At 37.4% G+C, this 22,658-nt stretch overlaps 4 protein-coding genes across 6 annotated transcripts; 3 read left to right on the top strand and 1 right to left on the bottom strand.

Moving 5' to 3' along the window:
- Nucleotides 1-750: 750 nt before the first annotated feature.
- Nucleotides 751-3,278, bottom strand: LOC113681514 (uncharacterized). Its single transcript, XM_027198610.2, has 3 exons — nt 2,907-3,278; nt 1,459-1,732; nt 751-1,016 (listed from the first exon to the last, which is right to left on the bottom strand). The coding sequence occupies exons 1-3, from the start codon at nt 2,956-2,958 to the stop codon at nt 959-961; spliced, it is 384 nt and encodes a 127-aa protein (XP_027054411.2). The 5' UTR covers nt 2,959-3,278; the 3' UTR covers nt 751-958.
- Nucleotides 3,279-5,391: 2,113 nt separating this feature from the next.
- Nucleotides 5,392-7,615, top strand: LOC113681536 (melanopsin). Its single transcript, XM_027198632.2, has one exon. It carries the CDS (start codon nt 6,422-6,424, stop codon nt 7,520-7,522), a length of 1,101 nt encoding a protein of 366 aa, XP_027054433.2. The 5' UTR covers nt 5,392-6,421; the 3' UTR covers nt 7,523-7,615.
- A 2,141-nt stretch (nt 7,616-9,756) lies between these two features.
- On the top strand, nt 9,757-14,342 carry LOC113681556 (eukaryotic translation initiation factor 2 subunit 1). The gene is made up of 6 exons (XM_027198657.2): nt 9,757-10,085; nt 10,681-10,760; nt 11,113-11,261; nt 11,762-11,966; nt 12,995-13,138; nt 13,808-14,342. The coding sequence occupies exons 1-6, from the start codon at nt 9,848-9,850 to the stop codon at nt 13,937-13,939; spliced, it is 948 nt and encodes a 315-aa protein (XP_027054458.1). The 5' UTR covers nt 9,757-9,847; the 3' UTR covers nt 13,940-14,342.
- Nucleotides 14,343-14,859: 517 nt separating this feature from the next.
- Nucleotides 14,860-22,004, top strand: LOC113681546 (purine nucleoside phosphorylase LACC1). 3 transcript variants are annotated; one of them, XM_027198644.2, is made up of 6 exons: nt 14,860-14,999; nt 16,623-16,810; nt 17,316-17,522; nt 17,876-18,397; nt 19,094-19,401; nt 20,680-22,004. In XM_027198644.2, the coding sequence occupies exons 2-6, from the start codon at nt 16,628-16,630 to the stop codon at nt 20,840-20,842; spliced, it is 1,383 nt and encodes a 460-aa protein (XP_027054445.2). In that variant the 5' UTR covers nt 14,860-14,999; nt 16,623-16,627; the 3' UTR covers nt 20,843-22,004. The 3 variants fall into 3 exon arrangements, with proteins under 3 accessions (XP_027054445.2, XP_027054447.2, XP_089044851.1); XM_027198646.2 differs by having other exon boundaries at nt 14,884-14,999; nt 16,678-16,810; XM_089188725.1 differs by lacking the exon at nt 14,860-14,999 and adding an exon at nt 15,319-15,583.
- Nucleotides 22,005-22,658: the final 654 nt, after the last annotated feature.

Here is a 22,658-nt window from a genome sequence, read left to right as displayed (position 1 = left end):
GGTTCCTTCAGTAAGATGTCGTCGCTTCTTTCTATATAAGGCTCACCGGCTTCTTCATTAACACGTTACATTATACTTGAAAAGGCATTATCCTCTTCCGTGCATTATTCAAGTTTCATGTTTTGGCGATGTAGTTGTCAAAGATTGGAAAGTTTTACTTCTACCAGATACCACGGAAATAGCCGATTATTTTTTTATCAGCAGTTGAGAGTTGGTTATTAATTCCTTTTAATTAGCCCTGTGTAGCACCATAGAGGCTTCCTCTTCAATAACGCCTCAAGGCTTCGCGGATGGCTCGAATAGAGATTTGTGTTTAAAAAGGTATCTGTGTTTCAATGCACCTCCCTTTAAAGGATAAAGTTTTTGTTTAATCAGCTGTCGCCGTTGAACACGTCTCATTCAAAAAATGTAATGTTTTTCTTACATTTCAGCCTAAAGTTATTGGTTTCTGCTATAATACTTCGATTTCGTTTATTCTAGTGCAGTATGGTTCCAACAGAAGAACATGTTGGCAATGAATCTTTTTCCATACTTCATTAAATGCTTTAAACCCAGAAGTAATATTTGATGGTGTAATCCAGAGATCGTCCGAGTGAGGGAAGTCCTGAGAAGGAATGTTGTTGGTAGTGGTGACTGACGTTTCGACAACCTGAACGGAAGACATTATCAGAGCCGATAACAACTTCCTTTGCCATCGGTTCAAGAAAATACGTCATCGAAAAGCCTTAAAAAAAAAACAAAACCAACAACTACGCAGGCTATTTTTAATACATCTTCGGGTATGTCGTTTTTCTGGACAATATATTGTTTAATACAGATTTTCCGTTGCATAAACGATATTACAATCGTTGAAAATATGGTTTGATTGAAATTACAATTAGGATTAAAGCAGCATTATTCTGGCTACCCTGTGGCAGTTGGTTTGTTTAAAAATAACCAGTGAAACCCTGAGGGCAATTCAGTTTAACTCGGAGGAGTCATCAACTTTAATTTTGATTGATTTCCTTGTTGCTGATCTAAAAAGAAAGAGAAGGAAAACGCCTTAAAGACAGAAACAATTTTTAAGATTGCAAAAGCTAACTAGTTAAGCACGTCTAGACTCAAGCCAATTGACCCACCACGCGCCAGAGCTCATTCAGGTGTCCGTAGCCAGCGATGACTGAGAGTTTTGCTACTCCCCGGTAATCTCGTGCCCAGATCCTACCGTGTAACCCTTACTGAAATGTTGGCAGGCGCTTGGCTGTGAGATGTCTGGATACGACAAATTTTCCCCTTTAAATGGGATGCTGGCGAGAATGCTAGTCAGACCATACCCATAGCAACGAAAACAATTGTTTGGCGCTCTAAGACTTGAAAATTTCTTGGATATTTCAATATAGGTCTTCGCGCTCACAGAAAGCTAAACGCTCAAAGACCAGTCCATAAAAGGAAAAACAACTTTTTTGGGTTCATACTAACCTTGTATTGCAGAGATGGGTTCCGCAGCACGTGAGATCACAAACCACCTCTTTTTCACTCATATCCTTCTTTTCACATAAGGTTTTCTTGCATATAGTGCTGATGTAACAGGACTTTGCAAACTGGTGGATAATTTTTCCATCGTTGAGCGTTCTCGTTCTGTGTACTGACATGCAGGTGTCGAAAAAGGACCCACAATCAAGGTTCGCACTGTTACGTGTACAGTTGGCCCAAGAATGCTGTGAGTAACATGTTTGGCATCTTAACGACAGGCCTGAAAACAGAAAGAAGAAAATAAAGAAATATTGATACTTAATGCTGTAGTTTACAGCTCCTCTTTGAGCACGAAACTGAAGGATTTGTGAAAATCACGAGTATCGAAAAGTGACACAACAGCAGCATTTCTATTTTAATTTTTTTTTGGTACTAAAGTTGATGATATTCACAAACAAAGATCAGTGTCTTTTTACCGACTGAAAATATTTGATTATGGAAGATCGCAGGTCACGACCAATTACAGAGCGCGTAGTATTCATTTTATTGCATAACAAACAAAATGGCGCCGAGTTCATGTCGGGAGTTATGACGAAAAAAAGCTTTGATTCATACCTAGATACGTGGCAGATAGCTGTTAACTTCTAAAGGAGTGTTTGATTTTACATATGAAGCTTCCAGCGATGTTTCCGCGATAACGTATGAATCGAGAAGATAAGAGACGGCTGTTTGTTTGACCTTTATCAGCTGTAAGTCGAAAATCTTTAAACATGTCGAAATGTTGTATATACAAGTAACTGAATTGTGTTAAACAATCGGTAAAGAATCAATAACACTTAAATTTCTGGAGACTAACAAAATGCTTGCAATGCCCTACCCCTTTAGATTGAAATTTATTTCAGTATGCTGATTTATCCCATTTTAAAGTTTATATAAATCGTTGATCGGAGAAAACCGATCACTACCTGGGCGTTCGGAACATTGAGAAGTTCGTTTCACTAGTACATCAGCCCGAGAATGTCTGAAACATCGTAAAAATGCATTCATTCACACTGTTTGCTCAAACGCTTAATAGGAATTTCGTAGCAATAAATCAGTGACTGTTGCCAAACGGAAGCATTACAAGGCTTGTTGCCACAGTTTCCACATTTTCCTCTTAATAATCTTTTTATCTTTTTCTGGATAACACGAGAACATGAAACTTGATTTACGTCAAAAAATAAAACTGAAACACAAAATACCAGGCAACAAGTAATTGTGAAACTGCGACAGAAGAATTGGGTACAACCTTTTTAGTCAGTAATAGACATTCAAACTCCGTTGCTAGCTGGCTATTTGAATGTGCCATCGGTGGTGCGCTCTCTATCCATTAACGTTCTCTACTGTTTTGTGGGTAGTTTCGCCATATTATCTAAGAAGGGATGAAATTTTACTTTTCTATAAATCGGCATTACCTGTGCCCAGTACGTTCAGAAGCAAGAGGCCACAGATGAGAGATCCAACCATTGTTGTGAAGTCTCAAGCAAAACCGGCAAATTGACCAGGTATCTCAATGTTATGGACGTTCACAATGGTGCTAAGACTCTCGCTCAATGATATCTAACCGAGCTTAGTGCATTTATATCTCAATAATGTCACGTGGGTTTGTCAGTTAAAACAACTGGCACCGTTTGACCATCAGTTCCTGTTATGTAAGACCTCCCCTCGAAGTGAGCCAGAATTAAATGCCTTTCAAACATGATCGATGTTTTCCTTCGTGAAAAAGTACAAGACGCATCAACTCACAAATTCCTAATCATTACCTCACTGACTATTCCTCTTCGCTCATCATGTAATCCAGTTTGTGGGTGGAAGTAATTGTCTCAAAACTTCCTCTGTAGAAGTCCCCTGACTTTCTCCTGAGGGGAAGTGTATTTCAAGTCATTTATATTTTTCGACCCTTATACACGACTTACATTAAATTAAAACACTTATTAGTGAGATTTCGAAACATTATCGACTCAATTCATTTTTTTTTCTTTAATCTCAGCTACATAATTTTACAAGAAAAACATATTTCAATTTTTATCTTTTCCTAAGGAAATACACGCCTATGAACTCTTCAGTTTGTGGCTGAAATGCGTGCATGCTGAAAGAAACTGTTATAGCAGCGGTTTAAGCGTACGAAAGAAATGGTTTTCAAGGTCAACCAAAGGTAACCGAATACTTTTCGCACGAAAAACTGTACATTGTTCTCGAAAAATGAAATCCTCGTCTTTCAGCGTTATGTTGGTTTTCAAGGAAGAGTTACTCACTTGGGGAATAACGACTTGTACTGACTTGAAAATGTTTTCCAGCCATCTCTGCGCAACTCAAAGACTTCCTTTCAGTTTTACAGGATATTTAAAGATTCCTCAGCCACTAATGTATTCAGTTAACTCCCTTTTCCTTTACACGCAATTTTTTTTTATATCAAACTTTATTTCAGTATATTACACTTCAAAGGCGTGTGTTTACACTACTGGAACAAGCAAAAGCGTAGTATTGATCATTATAGGTTTTTACAGGTTTTTATTCCATGCGATTCAGTATTAGCGTGTGTGAATCTCTTTTTTTTTAACCAAATTTTTCACGAGTTCGAAGAGCCAAAACGACAGAGTTTGAAAGAGCTGGCTTAAATGTGGTTCGGGCGCCCACAAAATTGTTTGTTTTTTTTTTTCTCATCCCAGCTTTCCCAAAGTTTCTCATCATGGATCTCCATTATTCCTTCGCCACGAATTCCACCTCGATCTTTATGCAACTGCTTCCTTTCACCTCTAACTAGTTTTGAAATATGATATTGATAGATTTGCACTATTTTGAATTTACCATGTTTACAATAACGCCTTGTTAAAAATTCTAGCTCTCCAAAGATGATAAGAGAGGGTCCTATCATCTCTAACAACTGAGAGTAACATCAATATTTATCTTATACACATGCTGAGCATAAGATTTGTTGAAAAAGGCACGTAAAAATAATAAATATAACGTAGCAATTTCAATTAGTTTTGAGACAAAAATCTTGCACCCCTGTTGATTTTCAATGGGGCTGCAAAGACGTAACTTTAAGTGTCAACTTCGCTAATTTTAAGAAACGGATAAAGCTACATATGTCCGTTTCCTATGTCTTATCAATTCATTTCTCTTGCTGCCGTCTTTTCTAAAGCTTAGCCTTAAGTAATTGATGTCAACGGCTGAACTCATAGTTTCGCGCTGAACATAAAGTTAACATCCCGTTTGGATGAGGGTTCAAGTAAACAGGAAGCTCCATGGATCTTTTTGTTGTGAAAAAAAAGTTTCTTCTGTAAAAAAGGCGAGTGTGGTGCAGAGCATCCTTAAGTTTAGTACACTTTTATTTGCTTTCTAAAAGTATTTAAAGTTGAATGGTTTCCTTTAATTTTATTATATAGGACATCTTTGTGATATCTCTTTTTGTCTAGGAGATCATGGGCGTTTGGAATTGTTCTATATAAATCTGTCAAGAGAACATGCATTCTGAATACTCCAAGGAGACAATAAAAGAATTTTAGGGATTCCTTAGTCTGATGTTCGAATCCTCGATATCGTTTTCGTCGATCTTCTGAGTTTTTGGCTTCGGGCTCTGAGTGGGAGGGGGAGGGGAAAAAAGAAAGGACATGGTAAGTTTACAGGTTTACAGGACTTATTTGCCAAGCACACCGTGTCTGTCGGCCGAAGAGGAGAAAGATGTCAACTCTGGACTTGTGGGGTGACAAAACATGGAGATTTGGGGACAATTTTATTTGGACTGGGTCGGTAAAAACCAATAATCCAGCCTTCCTCTTGTTAGAGTCGCGATTAAGTAATTACTTTGAGGCTCCGAAGGAAGTGAACCACAAAGAAACCAATGCTACGACGTTAATCTTAGATACAGATCATAAAATAAAAAAATTAAAAAAAACCACTTATATTTGATCTTTTTATCAATTTACTGTTTTTGTGTATTAAATATATTTTTACTTTTAATATGTGGATTGTTTCGTCCGTTCGTCCATTTATTTATCTATATTATTTAATCGAGGCACTATGCAAATCTTTGGCTTGTTAGAACTGAAACTGAAGCTATAACCTCACTTCTGATGGAATTGTTTTGCATGACAAACGAGTGCCGACAAGCGGACATTTGTCCCACTGAAAAGCTGTCGGTAAGATGTTAACGCAACTTTTTTTAACAATTCAAACAAAATGTCCCATAATTACTCAGAGTGAAGTCACTGCCTGCAGTTAATTAGTACGTTCAGCTGTAATTTCTCTAGGAAAACAATTTTATTCTAAATACTGGTTTTAATATCCAACCGCAGTAAGATGTAGCAGTTCTATTGTTAGCTCTCCTTCTTGGGTTTGGTTCCATGTGCGGTTTGGCTAAGAAATGTAAGTTGATATCTTTCAGCTTTTTACACGCACGTTCGGTAGGAAATGATAGAATAATTGATCGAACCATGGCAGAAATGCAAAATTTCGTTTCTCACCCCAAAATAATAAAGGAAAAGAAAAAACAGCTTACAACAAACGCTTTCCGTGGTATTCCGCACAATGACAAATAAAAGAATTCTTAACTCAGTCCTGAAAGTAGTTCCAGAAAACATAGCCCGGAAACTTTTTCACCATTATTTCTTGGAATATTTCCTTCCTTAGGACTGAGAACCAGGTCACAAAGTGTTATTAAATTCCAACTTTTAATGATAGGGTCGACGCACCGTGGAATTAGATACTGAGTGTTAGGTTCGCTTTCGCCTGCTGACCCTGTTTGTAGAACGTGGCGGGAATCGTATAAAGCTAGGTGTACGTAGACGCAAGTTACACAGATTATAACACTTAAGACGCTCTTTCTAAATCGAAAGATGGTCGCCACAAAGGTATGGGTGTTTATTTTTGAAGCGTTCAACTTTACCTCATTTTTACTGAGGTAACTAAGGAGATTCGACACCAAAGAATGGAAGGGAAGAACTCTAGCAATATCCAAGAATTGGAGTACGATCCTCTTGGGCGAACACCATTGCAAGTTGGCATCGAAGTTACTATTGCAGTTTTAATATGTATCGCCTGCATCGTCGGCAACTCCTTAGTTGTGGTCACCATTCATAGAAATCCTCGTCTCAACTCCATCACTAACATGTTGGTCGAGAACCTTGCGTGGACAGACATCATCATGGCAACGCTGCACCTGCCGTTTTGGATAGCAAGCATGCGCAGTGGTCAGTGGTTATTTGGTCACTTGGCTTGCAAGTTTGTTGGCTTTTCTGAGCTAGTCTTTGGCACAGCGTCGCTACAAACAATGGCAGGAATTGCAGTTAATCGATATTTCAGCATCGTGAAAAGAATTTTTTTTGTAAAATATTTTTCAGACCGTAAAACAACGTATGTGATTATTATTGCCACATGGGTTTTTCCTGTCCTTGTATGCAGTCCGCCTCTGTATGGCTGGGGAACTATAGAGTTTAGTGGCAAGTTCACTGATTGCACCATGGGATGGTACGTGAAGGATATCTCCTACATTGCATTTTTACTAACGGTTGCAATTTTTACAACAATGAGTATCATAATCTACTGCTATTTCACCATATTCAGATTTGTAAGACAAAGCTCCCGCCAGTTTCAAACTTATAATAGGTTAAGAGATAAACTCTATCATCAGAAGGAAGCAACGACGGAAAAAGAAAAGAAGATAATCAAAGTTTTCGTGGCTGTAGTTTGTGTGTACACTTTGTGCTGGACACCAGTTTGTGTTGTCGGTTTTTGCGAAGTGTTCGGCCACGCAGCCCCCCGTTTTGTTTACATCATTGTTTATTACATGATGTTTTCAAGCAGTTTTTGTAATCCGATAATCTACGGCGCGTTCAATCCACAGTTTAGGATGGCTTTCAAACGAGTACATGCTTCCTTGCATGTATCAGTGGATAAACCTTCAAGAAGGTCAAATTCAGCCCGCGGGGAGCCCAGTGGGAATGATCTGATCTGGGCGAGAGGAATAACAAATCTTGACACTGTTCTTCCCAAAATACAGCAAACCATCGAAATCGAAACCAAACTTTAAGTCGGTCTATATTCTTTTCGATTAACTCAGGTGTTTCATGAGCTGGTTGAATGAGGAATTCAAAACAAGGGAAAATTAAAGATCATAATCTCAGTCTTTTCGAAAATCATTTCTATGGTTGGAAAAACCGAAATCTTCTGACATTAGGTTTCAGATAACCAACTATTTAGTTACTTATCTGGAAAATCCATCAACTATTGAAAGGGATGCAATAAAGAAAATTATCAGCAATAGGAATCATTTTCATGTCGCAAGTTCTGATAGTCACGGTCACACTGCTTGAGGTTTCTATCCGTCAGAATTTGTGGAAAATAGCATGAATGAGAACTCGCCATTATCTATCGTGGAGGCACATTTAAAGGATATTCCATATACATATATTTATTTTAGTGAACAACTATTTTCTGAAGTGGACGTTTCTGTTGGTGGATATTTACCGAGCCATGAAGCGGTGAGGTGAATATCCATCGCTGACCATCGAGACTGAGGTAATCAGTTGTCTTGATATCTACCAAATCGGTGAGAAAACATAGCACAAAAAGATGATTTTAACTAATTTATTCCTGCAACGATAAAAATGTTTCCGGATGCAAATCCGGGGAGAGATGTTCAGAGGTGAATAGCAAAGGACATTTGGAGTTAAAGTACTCAACCAGAGCGCGCCTTAAAGTTACTCACTGTTTTAATTTATACCAATTATTGTTAACGGTATATTTTACAGTTCTTGGTTGTTAGCCTCTCTCCATTGCATGATGGTATTGGTATCTTGTGAATGAAAAAGGGTTCCTTCAACAACATAGTTGCCGTGAAAACCTCTTGGATTTAAAATAAGGGGACTTTGACGAAATGAAGCAAAAGCTGCCTACTGGTATGAAGTTTCAACGTACTCAGTTGCGCACTAGATAGAGATAACAAGTAGATTCTTTATTATTCCTATCTTTAACACCCATTTGGAGAGTCGGCAGTCGTTTATTATGTACAACAATTCCATTAGGTAAGAGGTGATTGCTTCAGTTTCAATTTTAACAAACCAAATATTTGGATAGTGCTTCAACTAAATAACATTAATAAAAAAGTGAATAAACGGGCAACACAATCTAGATATTAAAAAGGAACAATTAGCGTAATATAAAAAAACAATAAACTGTTAAAAATATGAATTATGGGTGTTTTTCAATTTCATGTATCTAAGATTTCAATTTTATGTATCTGAGATTTATTGTATTTTAGATTAACGTCGTAGCATAAGTTTCCTTGCAATTCACTTCTTTCTGAACCTCAAAGTAATTACTTCTTTGCGGCTCTAACTAAATTAGCGTAATATAAAAAAACAATAAACTGTTAAAAATATGAATTATGGGTGTTTTTCAATTTCATGTATCTAAGATTTCAATTTTATGTATCTGAGATTTATTGTATTTTAGATTAACGTCGTAGCATAAGTTTCCTTGTAATTCACTTCTTTCTGAACCTCAAAGTAATTACTTCTTTGCGGCTCTAACTAAATTAGCGTAATATAAAAAAACAATAAACTGTTAAAAATATGAATTATGGGTGTTTTTCAATTTCATGTATCTAAGATTTCAATTTTATGTATCTGAGATTTATTGTATTTTAGATTAACGTCGTAGCATAAGTTTCCTTGTAATTCACTTCTTTCGGAACCTCAAAGTAATTACTTCTTTGCGGCTCTAACTAAAGGAAGGCTGGTTTATCAGTTTCACCGACCCATTCCAAATAAAGTGTCCCCAAATGTCTCTGTTTTATCACCCCACAAGCCCTGCATTGATATCTTTCCCCTCTTCAGTCGACAGACACAGTGTGCCTGGCGAGTAAGTCACTCACCACAGTTACGCCAGTTTACAAATTTTAAGGCCTGCACAAATCGGAAATTTGGGAAAAGCTATTTTCATTTCATGTGCACCTGTCAACTAAACGTGTCATTCCCACCGTCTCCACCCACTTAGACCCCAAAGACAACAATTTGGCGGAAACGATATCGATGATCCAAGCATCCTAAAACTGTTTAATTATTTTTGGAGTAGTCTTTCTGAAAAAACAGAAACACCGACAATGTCACTGGCCTTTTATTGTTTGGAAAAAAATTGATGACGGAACGAAAAACTCTCAGAAAGAAAAAACAAACAAGAGACGAAAAACCAAAACACGAGACATGATATTGTTCATACACGACGTATTCAGTGAAATAATTTATTGAGCCAACGCTGCAAATGAAAATCAGCGGTTACTTCATTGAATCAGTTTTGCACATGGTGAATTTGTTGAAAATATTTTTGCTTCTTGTAAGTTTCCTTCCTCGTCAAAATGCCGATCAGTTGTAGATTTTACAAACACAAGTACCCAGAAATCGACGATGTCGTCATGGTGAACGTTCGAAGCATCGCTGAAATGGGAGCATACGTGAATTTGCTGGAATACAACAACATTGAAGGAATGATTCTTTTGAGCGAATTGTCCAGGAGGAGAATTCGTTCGATAAACAAACTGATCAGGGTTGGAAGACACGAGTGTGTGGTGGTTATTCGTGTAGACAAGGACAAAGGTTTGTTGGTCTTCTCTTTATAGTAAATTTCACAATCAGAAACAAATATTGCATTTCTTTACGTTCTTACTTGCAGTGCATGCGCATTGGGGACGTCCACCAGAAATTTATAAGCTTTACTAGATAAAGAAGACCTTATTGGCCCTGAGAATCGTAGCTATTCTACCATTTCAGAATAAACCTTATTGTTTTCGGAGTGATTATGATCATCCCAAAAATGGAGGCACTAGGGACATTAATAGGAAGTGTTAATGTTGTCATGGTTTCTGGTGCATGCGCATCGACGTAAAATCCATCAGTTATTAACCTTAAAATAACTCTTCTTTTTCACTATTCTCTCAACAAAACTATTATTATTTTTGTTTGACTATTTGATATACTTTTTTAGCATCATGAAGCAAATGAAATGGAGTAAATCTGTGTGAACATAAGATATAAATACTTTTGTTTCCTCTCTACATAACACAACTGTTAATAATGACAATAGAAGTCAATTACAGACCAGTTGTTTCCCACAGACATTCAAATTTCATAGAAAGCAGAAATACAATATTTTCTAGTCTGACTTTTTAACTGATGTCCAATAATTTGACAGGATATATTGACTTGTCCAAGAGAAGAGTCTCACCAGAAGAAATCAAGAAATGTGAGGAAAAGTTCACCAAAGCTAAAGCAGTAAGTCTCATCAATAGTAGTTTGAACCCTTTAACTCTCAGAAGTGATTCACATGTAACTTCTCCCTATAATATCCATACATTATTAAGCAAACAGGTGATGGGAATACTCAAACTTATCAGGTAGAAGTTATCTTGATTTTACACCAAATTCTTGAAACTTATTTAGAAGGAAATATGTAGCAGTTAGAGGAGAGAATTTGCAATAAGATCTGGGAGTTAAAGATTCATCTCTTGAGTTGATTTTATTGAGTAATACTGGATAACTGCCATTGTAAAACATTAATCTGTTTTTAGAGTTTATTAATTCAGTCGTTACCCCATTTTTTCATCTGTTCATTTTGTTGCTATAGGTGTACAGTATTCTGAGGCACTGTGCAGAGATCTTAGGATATGAGACAGATCGTGAGTTAGAGGAGCTGTATGAGAAGACAGCTTGGTATTTTGATGAGAAGTACAAATCACCAGGGAGTTCATTTGAAGTGTTCAAACTAGCTGTTGGGTGAGAATATTTTAAACACAAATTGGTAGCTGCCAAGTGGCATAGATGGTACATTCACTAAGGATGTACTACAAATATTAAGAATAAAAGCTATAGGTATGCAGAACACAAAAGACAACAGTACCTAATCAAGAATGGTTTCTGCAACACTAATAGTTTGCACTTTTTGTTTTCGAGGAGTGCTGTATTCAGAACCTTGAACCCTGATCTCCTTTTCTAAAAAACAATAAATGTGTCTGGTTTTCCTATCAATTAGGGAAGCAAGAAAGGATTTTTTACAAATATAACTTGTATCTAGTTCTAAGATGAGGGACAAATAAAATAAAACTTCAGAGAACTTTTTGCTGGCAATTATATTGCTTATGTTACCTGGCTTTACCAAGAGTACATCATGATGAATTGACCCAGGCTGGAACCTGGGTCCTTCTATAAGATTAATAAGGTTATAACATGCCTATGTACTTCTGCCCTAAGACTAAATTATTTTAAATTCATTTTAGGGATCCAAAATTACTAGATGAGTTGGATCTTGATGAAAAGACCAAATCTACCTTACTGTCTAACATAACACGAAGACTTACTCCCCAAGCTGTCAAGATCCGTGCTGATATTGAAGTGTCATGTTATGCCTATGATGGCATTGATGCTGTGAAGAACTCCTTGTTAGAAGGACTGAAGTGTACATCAGAAGATGTTCCTATCAAGGTTGGTGCACATTAGTAGGAGAGTGGTAGATGTTGTCAGGGGCATGGCCAGGATCTTTCAAAGGGAAGTCACACTTTGTCAAACAGAGGGTACTCACCAGATTGTCATGTTGACTTCCATGCCATGTTTTACTTAAAAATAATTTTAAAGAAAAGCTCACAAAGGGGGGGTCACAGGCACCCCTGAACCCCCTTGCCAGCTTCACCCTTGGTGGTTCTTTATGGTTAGCACCCTAGACTCATGAGTGAGGGAATTTGGTTTCATAAACTGAGATTATGATATAAATTGGCCATTGTTAAAAGTTTCTAAATCTGAATTTTCAAGCACTAGTTCCTTGTCAGAGCAAATGACTAAGGGTCAATGCTTGAAATGCAATACTGCTCATGGTTGCAGCACCACAGTTTCTTTAGCGACTTACCCCCTTTATTCTCTTGACAAAGGAAGATGTTCAGGGCCCAGTTGTTTGAAGGCCCATTAACGCTAACCCAGGGTTAAATTTTAATCTAGGTTTCTATGTTTCTCTGTTCAAAAGCTGGGGGAGGAGAGGGTTGTGGTTGCATGTACCCTTAATGGACCAGTATCCTATTCAAGGATAGTGGTTTTACTTCTAGCACTTCGATACAGAAACTAAGATAAGCTTTGGCAGCAAGAGCCAACAGGCTCATGTTTCAAAGGAACTCTTAAGTAAAAGTTTTGTCAGATGACTGGAGATTTTCAGTCTGATTAGTTAAGGAATTGTCTAAGGAAAAGTTTGGCTTTGTGTGTGTGATAAGCTCCCTCACTTACTTTGGAGGGAGTTTCCTTCTTTGCTATTCTTTCTTTTGATTGAGACTGAATACAGAAGCCCAGACTTTGCATATGACTGATGGGGTGGTTTGTTGTAATTTGTAAATAACTGAACTAAATCTGGCTAATGTAATGCTTGGCATCAGTGAAGATACCTGAAAGTTATTCAAAATACAAATACTCTTCACATTTAAGCAGGATAATACAGCATAATCACTTGAAGTTGTCCTTTATCTTTTTAGATAAATTTGATAGCAGCACCTCTTTATGTGATTACAACAACAACCTTGGATCGTGATGAGGGACTCCAAGCTTTGACAAATGCTGTGGATGCCATAAGAACTACAATCAAAAAATATGGAGGAGATTTTAATGAAAAAGCTGCTGTAAGTTGAAACTTCTTTGTTCTTGAATATGAAATACTACATGCACCTTTGCCACTTAAAAATGAAAGAAAAGGTAGATATTTTACATTTGGGAGTTTTGGGATGTCACAATCTGTCTGTCATCTTACAAGGAAGTAGGAAGTGTCAGACTGGGTTAGGATAATCAGTTGCTTATCAATTTTACCTTTTGTGTGACAATGATGAAACTAAGGTTACCCTTAGCCAGGGGTTACAAAAACTTTTTCCATAAGCAGCTACTGATGGCTTCTGTACCTTAACTTAAGAGTGATGAGCATCTAATTTCTCCTTGCAAAATCACCTCTGAATCATACATTAAGGTCAGAGAATAGAGGAAATGATCACCAACTTAAGAAGCTCTTGATTGTAAAGTCTTCTTGTTAGCACCTTAGGAAATGTGTGGAGAACAGTATGGACAAGAGGTATACTGATATTAATGTGTTAAGCATTAAGGTGAAACCCAAACATGAAAGCCTGCTTGCAGCATAAACAGCCTGTGGTGAGAGGTCTTAGAGGTAACAATAGACAGCTGGTAACTGGCTTTTATTGAAATACCTGCCTAGGCTATGCCCTGGAAAAAGTCACAAGCACTCCTACGTTTGAAGGAAATAAATCAGAATCTTATATCTTTCTTTTTCAATATATTTGCAGCCAAAGGTTGTCACAGAGAGTGACGAGGCTGAGCTTGCCAAGCAAATGGAAAGATTAGAAAGAGAAAATGCTGAAGTAGATGGTGATGATGACAATCCTGATGAGGAAGAGATATCAGAAGAGATCCATTAATTATCAAATTTCTCCAAATTCTGTGCCAAGCTTTATTCTTTGAGTTTGTCATTTCCTCAGTGTTTCATTTGTGAAAGAAAACTGACAAAGTTGCAGATGATAAAACAGCTGGATTCTTTTTGATTTAGTATAGATAAGTCCTCATCTTGAATATAAGGTGGGTGTGGTCTTGACTTTGACTCCAGAGAGGCTTGGTTAAGGAGAATTTGCAATGTAGTCAGTCATGGATGACTTCACATGATAACTGCTTTATTTGCAGATCTTTTTTAGCCTAATCTCATCAACAGTACTTTCTGTCAGTCCATCAGGGCTTGCTTGTGCATGGCCTTTAAAATATTAGTAAATTCCATCTTATGTAAAGAACGAAACATATAAAGTGAAATAAACAGAGAGTTCTAACAAACTGACAATTCGCCATGCAAACAAGTAATGGATGTGGATCAAAATGCTCAGAGTTCCTCATATGAGAAGAAAGTAACATTTTTCATGGAACTATAGTAGAGAAACCCAATATTCCTTATCTACCCTGGTCTTGCGCAAAACCTTTTGATGGTAAGTTTTCTGCAGTTGTATTTCCCTAACCCAAGTTAGAAAAGGTTTGAGGTAGCCAGTGGTTTCCTTGTGTAAAGCATCAAGAAATATTGTAATGACTGTTTACCATCACAATGAAGCAGGCTCATATTAGTCAGGTATGAAACAATCTGTAACCAATTATAGTCTGTGAATATCTCTTGCAAACTGAGTTTCTACATATGTTGTTTATGATTGCATGACAGTTGCAAAGCAGCGGATCACCAACAAGGTTCCTAGAGCGCATTTGGTGCCTTAAGTGGTGCCTTTTAAGTGCCTTCTATGCAATAACAACCATGGTTCACAGGCTCACTTTGCTTTCGGTTTGGGTGACCTGTGACAAGGTATGCGTGACAATTCACTAGAGTCCATGCCTCCCATCTCTCTCGACCACTTCCGCTTAGGAACGCAACTTTAAACGGAATGCAGTGGGATCTTAAGATTTGTCGCGATTGAACTGTTTCTTTAATAGGCGAGGATCTCCAAATAGGTACGATATACCTACTCCTTTTTTGTAAAACACTGTCGGCGGAATAATGGGGAGCCTTCGCCCAAATCGCTCTTGCATTCTTGCACTTTCAGCATAATTGACAAATGCTTTTGGTTCTAGAAATCCTAACCTGATGGCATTTGTTATTCGTGTTTGTGTAACGCTAAGTATGTTTACATTCGATTGAAAAGCTTCAAAATTCTCCCGTGCATTTGAAAATTCACTTGACATGATCTCCGACAAGTGCAGTGCATACTGTGCCCAAAGTGTTGGATTGGAAAGATAACATCTATCCTAAATGCCCCGAATTCCTGATTCCTGGGGTGATTAATTCGACGCATTTGTATCATAGGTGTGAAATCTCCGAGGCTATCAATTTGGCTATTGCAGTTAGCAAACGATAATCCCTAGTCACTATCACCTTCCCAAAGCATTTCCGCAGCTGCAAACTGTTAAAGTACAGTTTTATTTGTGAGTACTGTAGAAGAGGTCTGTTTGGCAACGAGCAGACATGTCTATATAAACACTGCTGCAAAGTACCAGTCAAAATCCTAGTAGAGTCACTGAAAGGGGGAGGAGACCGGGTAGGTTCCTGGGGTAACAAAGGGAGGGCTAGTGGGAAATCGAAACAGCATGCAGGCAGTGGTGAAATTTCGCTTATATCATCACTGTATGAACTGTCAAAATTGATCAAACGTGATCAACACAGGTTGCAGAACGGTGCTGGTAATGACAAATTTAGTGGTCTCAGTAACCCTGGTTAGGTTATGAAGTGAGGTCCTAATGTAGTGTAAAACATTGTGATTCAAACTTTTCATGGAGTCTGCACATGCTCCTAATTTGTTTACAAAATATTCATTCTGTAAGCAGCCCATCTCCCACCAATCCAAATACTTTGATCAACTTATCAACAAATGATTGTTGTATGGAAATCTAAACTGCAGCTTTCATTGGATGTTTTCCTTGATAGTAAGATGAGGAATCAAAAGTCCTGTAGGAGAATTGCTATCAGTTCATGGGTGAATTCAGAAGATGGAGAAGTGTGACATGACACCTCCCTCCCTCAGTGTTTTTCTAGTAGTTTACTTTTTCTGAGATTGGATCTTAAGAGTTGATACCAGGGAGTTTAAGATCTCAAGACATCAATGCTTGGGAAAATGTCACCTAAAAAAGAAATAACCATTTGTCCTAATAATTTCATTGGTGGGTCAAGGTATTTACAGTTTCTGATGGTGCAAGATCTCTCTCCTAACAAAACATGTGATTGCAGCATTGAGTTCCAAGTAAAAATGTGGCTTAATGGCAATCAAGATTTCTGTTCAAAGAATACATAAAAATTGTGATTTCATATTGTTATTCTGCATAGGATGGTTAAAAAGTGTCTTCTGCAGAACTGTTTCTCTGCTCATCAAATCTTTTGTCTCACTGCCATTAAGTTGCCTTTGCTGTCATGTTTTTTTTTTTAAGTCCCTATAATTCTGTAATTTTGTTGTGGTGAGGTTTTGATCTCACCACATTCACTTTTCCTTTTGCTAGTTAAACGAGTGAAACATTTTATAAATTGATGCTACATAGAAAATCTTTGTCCAATCTGTAATGGTTCAGATTTCAATTTCTTTGCAGAGAATATGGCAGAGGCTGATACACCCAGTGACATAATTGTTGTTCTTGGCTGCAGGACCAGTGAAGATGGTACCCCTTCAGAGATGTTAAAGTCTAGAGTGCATCGAGCAGCTGAGCTGTACACTTCATTACAACAAAAAAATATTGACTGTCGAGTCGTTGTTACAGGATATTGTGCACAAGATCAGGTATTCCCTGCTCTGCCTCATCTGGGAAACAAAAATAATTTTATTCCCCAGCTCAGAATGGTACATACATGACTGCATGACACACACCTTTTCCTCTTAAATTGGTCAGTCTTTAATACTTCTGCTTGAAGCAAGTGTTTATGAATATGAGCTGATATTCAAAAGCCCATCTTAAAGTCACCTGTGGTTTCTACCTGGGCAAGATAGTATGCATTGAGAACCTGGATGAGAATTGGGTGCTATGCTTTTCAAAGTGCTCACCCTTTATTTATTGATTTCCCCTAGTTTTCCCATTGTAGACCAGACCACAGTCTAAAGAAGAAACAGCAACAAACATAACCAATTCCACAGGCCAATTAAAGAGTGTAGAACACCCCACCTGAATTCAGGCTAAAATAATAAGAATCAATATCCAGTTCAGACAAAAAGAAAAAGTATTCCCTCACTCCCAGATGTAAAATGGCTTTCTTTTGTTTCCTTTTAAATAAGGAGTTAATTTCAACAGGTTGTGACAGAAGCAAGTGCCATAGAAAAATATGCAGTAGAAAACAATCTTATTGATCCAAAACATATAATCAAGGAGGAACAAGCAAGCAGCACAGCAGAAAATTCCTATTACAGTCGCATTATTATAGATCAGTTTGGTGCCAGTAATGTCCATGTTGTCACAACACAGTTGCACATGGAAAGAGCAAAGAAATTTTTTGAAAGGGTATGTTCTTGTAGCTTTGTTCACAAATGTGACTCTGCTTTAACAGACTCCCTGGATGGCCGGCACTATGGGAAGGCAGCTATGTACTCTCAAAATATAGGCTCCTGAGGAGAAGTTTGACCAAATATACAGCTTACTCCTGTTGTTCAGAATTAGAAGATTTACCTTTAATAAGAAGCCGACTGTAAATCTGGTCACTAACAGTAACTATTAGCCAGCAAATGCTCTTGGAGGTCTAAAGATCTGCTGACATGACCTTCCACAGGGTGTCAGCAAATACATCAGATGTAACTTTTAAGAGTTCCTTTAAGTCTCCTCACTATACAATATATTGTGTTTTTTTGTCTTTTCAGCTCTACTCACCAGAAGTTTACAACATAAATTACTATGAGTGCACACATGAGATGAATGATGAAGAGAAGAAACATGTGGAAGACAGAGAAGAAAGTTTATTTCCCTTAATAGATGAGCACATCAAAATAATAATGCCCAAACTTACACTGCCTGATGGAAAGATGATAGAAATTCTTCATTCATCATTGGTTCCAACAGATGTGTTCAATCATGGTTTTACAACAAGATATGGTGGTGTCTCAACCTACAACACATTATCCTCTCTCAACTTGATGTACAGTGATAAAAGAAGAGATCCAGACATCAACGTCCAGGAAAATCGTCGTAGACTAGCCTTGACTGCAAGATTTAACCCTGAGAAATTTCGTGTGGCTAAATGTGTTCATGGGGCTGATGTGTGGGTGATTGGAGATCCACAACCAGACAGCTATGATGCCTTAGTAACTGATAACAGGCAGTTCACATTGGCTGCTCCAGGTGCTGACTGTCCTGTGGTGCTGTTTTGTGATCCAGTGAAAAAGGTAAACATATCCAGGTACTTGCTAAAACCACTGCCAATCCATTAGTCCTGGAATGGATTAACTTGTAACCTTCTCCTCACATTATTTAACCCTTTAACTCCCAGATCAAATTTGTAATTCTCCTTTCTGTCAACCATACAATTCTTATCGTGTTAGTTCAGAGAATTTAGTATTGATTCAAATAATTATCCCCAAATTGATATTTTTCTTAATTCTCGTCACTTATCTGGTTGATATTGTAATAATATTGTAAGGAGAAATTCTGTCTTGGTCACTCATGGGAGTTAAAGGGTTAAAAGATATACCAGGAAAGAAGTGAAGAGAATACTTATCAACTACAAAGTTTGACATTTGAAACCCTTAAAAACCCAATGGGTAATCAGCATCTAATTTCTCACAACAGTAATTTGCTGAATCATTCATTAAAATCACAAGAATAAAAGAAAGGATCACCAACCTAAGAGGCTTGGATTGTTAAACAAATTCTCTTTGTCAGTATTAAGGAAATGTATAGAGAAGTGTAGTGAGAATTTGGAGACAAATGTTAGGGTGTAAAAGGTTAACATTCTTGAAAGTACATTCAGGACTAATAAACTAAGAAAAAACTAAACTAATAAACTAAACTCTTTCAACTAAGTACCTTTTTATTTTTGAGGAATTTATAGTTGGTGTTTCTTCAATTATGGTTGTTTTCAGGTTTGTGGTGCTGCTCACTCTGGGTGGCGTGGAACATTAGCCATGATTGGTGCTGCTGTTGTTGATGTAATGTTGACAAGGTTTGAATGTAAAGTAAAAAATATTCAAGTTGCTATTGGACCCTCAATTGGCCCATGCTGCTTCGAAGTTGGGGAGGAAGTGGCTGAAAAATTTGCTGAGGCATTCAATGATAGTGTTGTGGTGCGAAAGGATGGTTCACCACGCCCATTTATTGATCTTCGCCTTTCCATTAGAATGCAACTTGAGAAAAAAGGAGTGCTTCCAAAGAACATTGATGATAATACAAGGTAATTGGAAGAAAGGAACAATCAATTATTCAAATTCTATTTTCATTTCATGGTTTGTTTTAGAAATTTATGCAACAGCTTCACAAGCATTATTGATCCTCAATGGGTAACATTTGAAGATTAGATTTTGCCACTGGGATAGGGATTCAGATAACTTCAATTTACAGAGGTCATTCCAAATGCTTTTGCTTTTCTCAGGGGAGGAAATTCAATATCAAGACATTAACCCTTTAACAAATACAGTGACCAGCTTCTAACTTTTCCTTTATCAAAGTCATAATAGTAGAGCTCGCAGAGTGTAACCCCATAATTATACAAAATAGTAGTAACCCATCAAGCTGAAAAAATTTGGTTGTACGACTGTACGACCATACAAGATGCTACTTATAACATGTGTGGTCAACTGTACCGCGAGCATGTCAATGCCACGGCTTTGTCCTGTGGTCAGTGCACTGGGCTCCGAGTCGGATGACCTGGGTTCTATTCCTGGCCAGGGCAAGGCCTTAAGACGTGCAGGAAAAAAAAAATGCGAGCTCCGCTTTTAGGCTTGGCTAAATCTATATATTGGTCAAATATGATAGCCAACTAAAGCTCTTTGATTGCTATACAAATTCTCCTTGTCAGTACTATGGAAATTTACAGAGAACAGTATGGGGAATATGGACTAATGTTAGGGTGTAAAAGAGAAGGCTTGGATTTAGAGCTTGTTTCACAATCTGCACAATGAGTGATTTGGAAGTACTGTTGTCTAAAAAGTACCAAAGAACATGCATTAAGGCTCTTTTTTTTTTAATGTAATCACATTATGAAGTACTGTATTCTCTCTGAAGAGGGTGTAAAATAACCCCAGGCCACCCACTCCAAAACCTCACCAATCATCCTTACTGTATTCTCTCAGAAGAGGGTGCAAAATATCCACAGGCCACCCACTCTCAACCCCTATGACAATTCAACAATAATGCATTCCTTATCTTCTACTGAAAGGAACTTTGTGGAAATTCCCCGAAAAAACAATGCGGTATTGGTTTCCAACTTTTTAATGTTACTGTAGTGTGGGATGGATCAGGTTTGCAGGTAGAATTTTGAATTAAAAGGAGTGCTACAGCAGTGTCTTACAAGAAAAGGTGTGCCAGTTTGTTTAATCATTACAAGGTATCACTTTGTGTTAAAAGGTATAAGGGGGCAGCCCAGAATACCCTGCAACTACACCATTGTCTTTGGTAGCACTGGGAATTGACTAGAAGTAGAGAGGAACATCCTTTTTTTTTCCTTTTACAGAGCAACTGATGATGCCTCAAAATCTCAGCACCCAACTCAATGTACAAGTTGTGACCCCCAGCAAAGATTCTTCTCATTCCGACGAGATGGTAGCCAGTATGGAACACAAGTTGCTTTTATCAGCCTCAGAGAATCAGATGATTCTGCTTGTAATATTTTATAATTTACTTATCAATTAATGAACTGGGTGGGAATTTTTGCCACATTAAAACTATTGTAAAAATTGCATAGTGCATATGAGAGGTCAAATGTAAGGAAAAAAAGGAAAGCATGAATTCTTTTTTTTTAATTAGTGTGTGCATTTAATAAATTGTAGTTGTCATATTCTGCTGTCAGAATACAGCCAACTCATGAATGAAAGCTCCCAAGGAGTCTTGGACAATTAACCCCCTAATTCACAACCCTAAATATATCATTAAGACAAATGGGGTATTTACCTCTTCACGATACTCTACTCTGCTTTACCTTATGTAATTTTTTTTTCCTTTCATTCTAAAACTGGTATGTACATTTAATCCTTTAACTCCCATGAGTGACCAAGACAGAATTTCTCCTTACTATATCATTACAATATCAACCAGATAAGTGGTGAGAATAAAGAAAATATCAATTTGGGGATAATTAGTAGATCCAATGCTAAGTTCTCTGAACTAACATTACAAGAATTGTATGGTTGACAGTTAGGAGAATTACAAATTTGATCTGGGAGTTAAAGGGTTAATAGCCATAAAATCACTCAATCAAGTCTCGGACTCTTACATAATGTGTTCCAGCCATAATTAAATTATGTGCTTGGCTCTTGGCACATTCTTTCATCAGAAAGAATCATAGAAAGAGCAAACACTGCATTGCTACACCTATAATTAAGTAACTGTATTCCATATTCATCTCGCATATAAAGCCAGCGTGTGAGTTGTTGGCTGTAAAATCACTCACTTCTGTTTATCACCTCTTTGTAGTGTATCCCAGCTAAATCACAAGCATATTCCAGGCTGCCTAGTACACTTTTATACTGGAGTTTGGCTATATAGTAATTGAAATTTTAAGAATGCTTCACTGGAAAGAGTAAATGAAAGGAAGTAATTAAATTGTTTATAATCAATTAAGAAGCAAATTCTTTGCAGGTGTATTGTTGGAGTATGTTGTTTTTATGGAATGCAGATTGCTTAATTTTCTGCACTAATTTTTGTTTCCTACAACTATTTTTAAATAAAGCGTAATTTAAGGGCAGAGTACTTCAATAAAGTCATTGTAGTTTGGAAAGTGGGGTCTCTGAGTATCTGAAGATGTTGAATTAAATGCATGAAATTAATTATGAAGCAAAATTACTTGTACATTGCTAATGTCGTGGAAGTTATTGATATCAAAGCCACAATTCCACATTTTCAGTGCCATGATTTTAATTATTCATCAGCTGAGAGGTGTACTATTTGCCTCTAACTCTTCACCCTTAGGATTGAACATCACATGACTGGATCAATATCAGTGTCTGGGAAACTGCCTACCTACCCCTCCCCTAACCCAACATTAACCCTAACTTATCAGTAGACTGTTGTTGTGTTAGGGGAGGGGTAGGTGGGCAGTTGCCCAGATACTGATATTGATCCACATAACTTCTCCTTGCAATATCAAACCTGTATAACACATTAACCCTTTGCATCCTAACATCTCCATACTCTCTCTGTACATTTCTTAAGGTTCTGAAAAGGAGAATTTGTTTCACAATCAAGAGCTTCTTTAGTTGTTGATCATTTCCCTTATTCTCATGACCTTAAAGTTTTATTTAAGTTGATCTTACGAGGAGAAATTAGTTGTCAGTCACTCTTAGGGGATAAAGGGTTTAGGTCATAAGAAGAAAGGAAATGATCACTAGCTAAAGTAGCTTTCGTCTGTTAAACAAATTCTCCTTGTCAGCACCTGAGGAAATGTATGAAAACAGTATGGAGAATATGCATATTGATGTGAGGGTGTAAAGTGGT

Source organism: Pocillopora damicornis, chromosome 12, assembly GCF_964200805.1.
Source record: "Pocillopora damicornis chromosome 12, jaPocDami1.2, whole genome shotgun sequence".
Taxonomy (NCBI): domain Eukaryota; kingdom Metazoa; phylum Cnidaria; class Anthozoa; order Scleractinia; family Pocilloporidae; genus Pocillopora; species Pocillopora damicornis.
The sequence above is the reverse complement of the archived record's forward strand: the minus strand, read 5'-3'. Positions and strand labels throughout refer to the sequence as shown.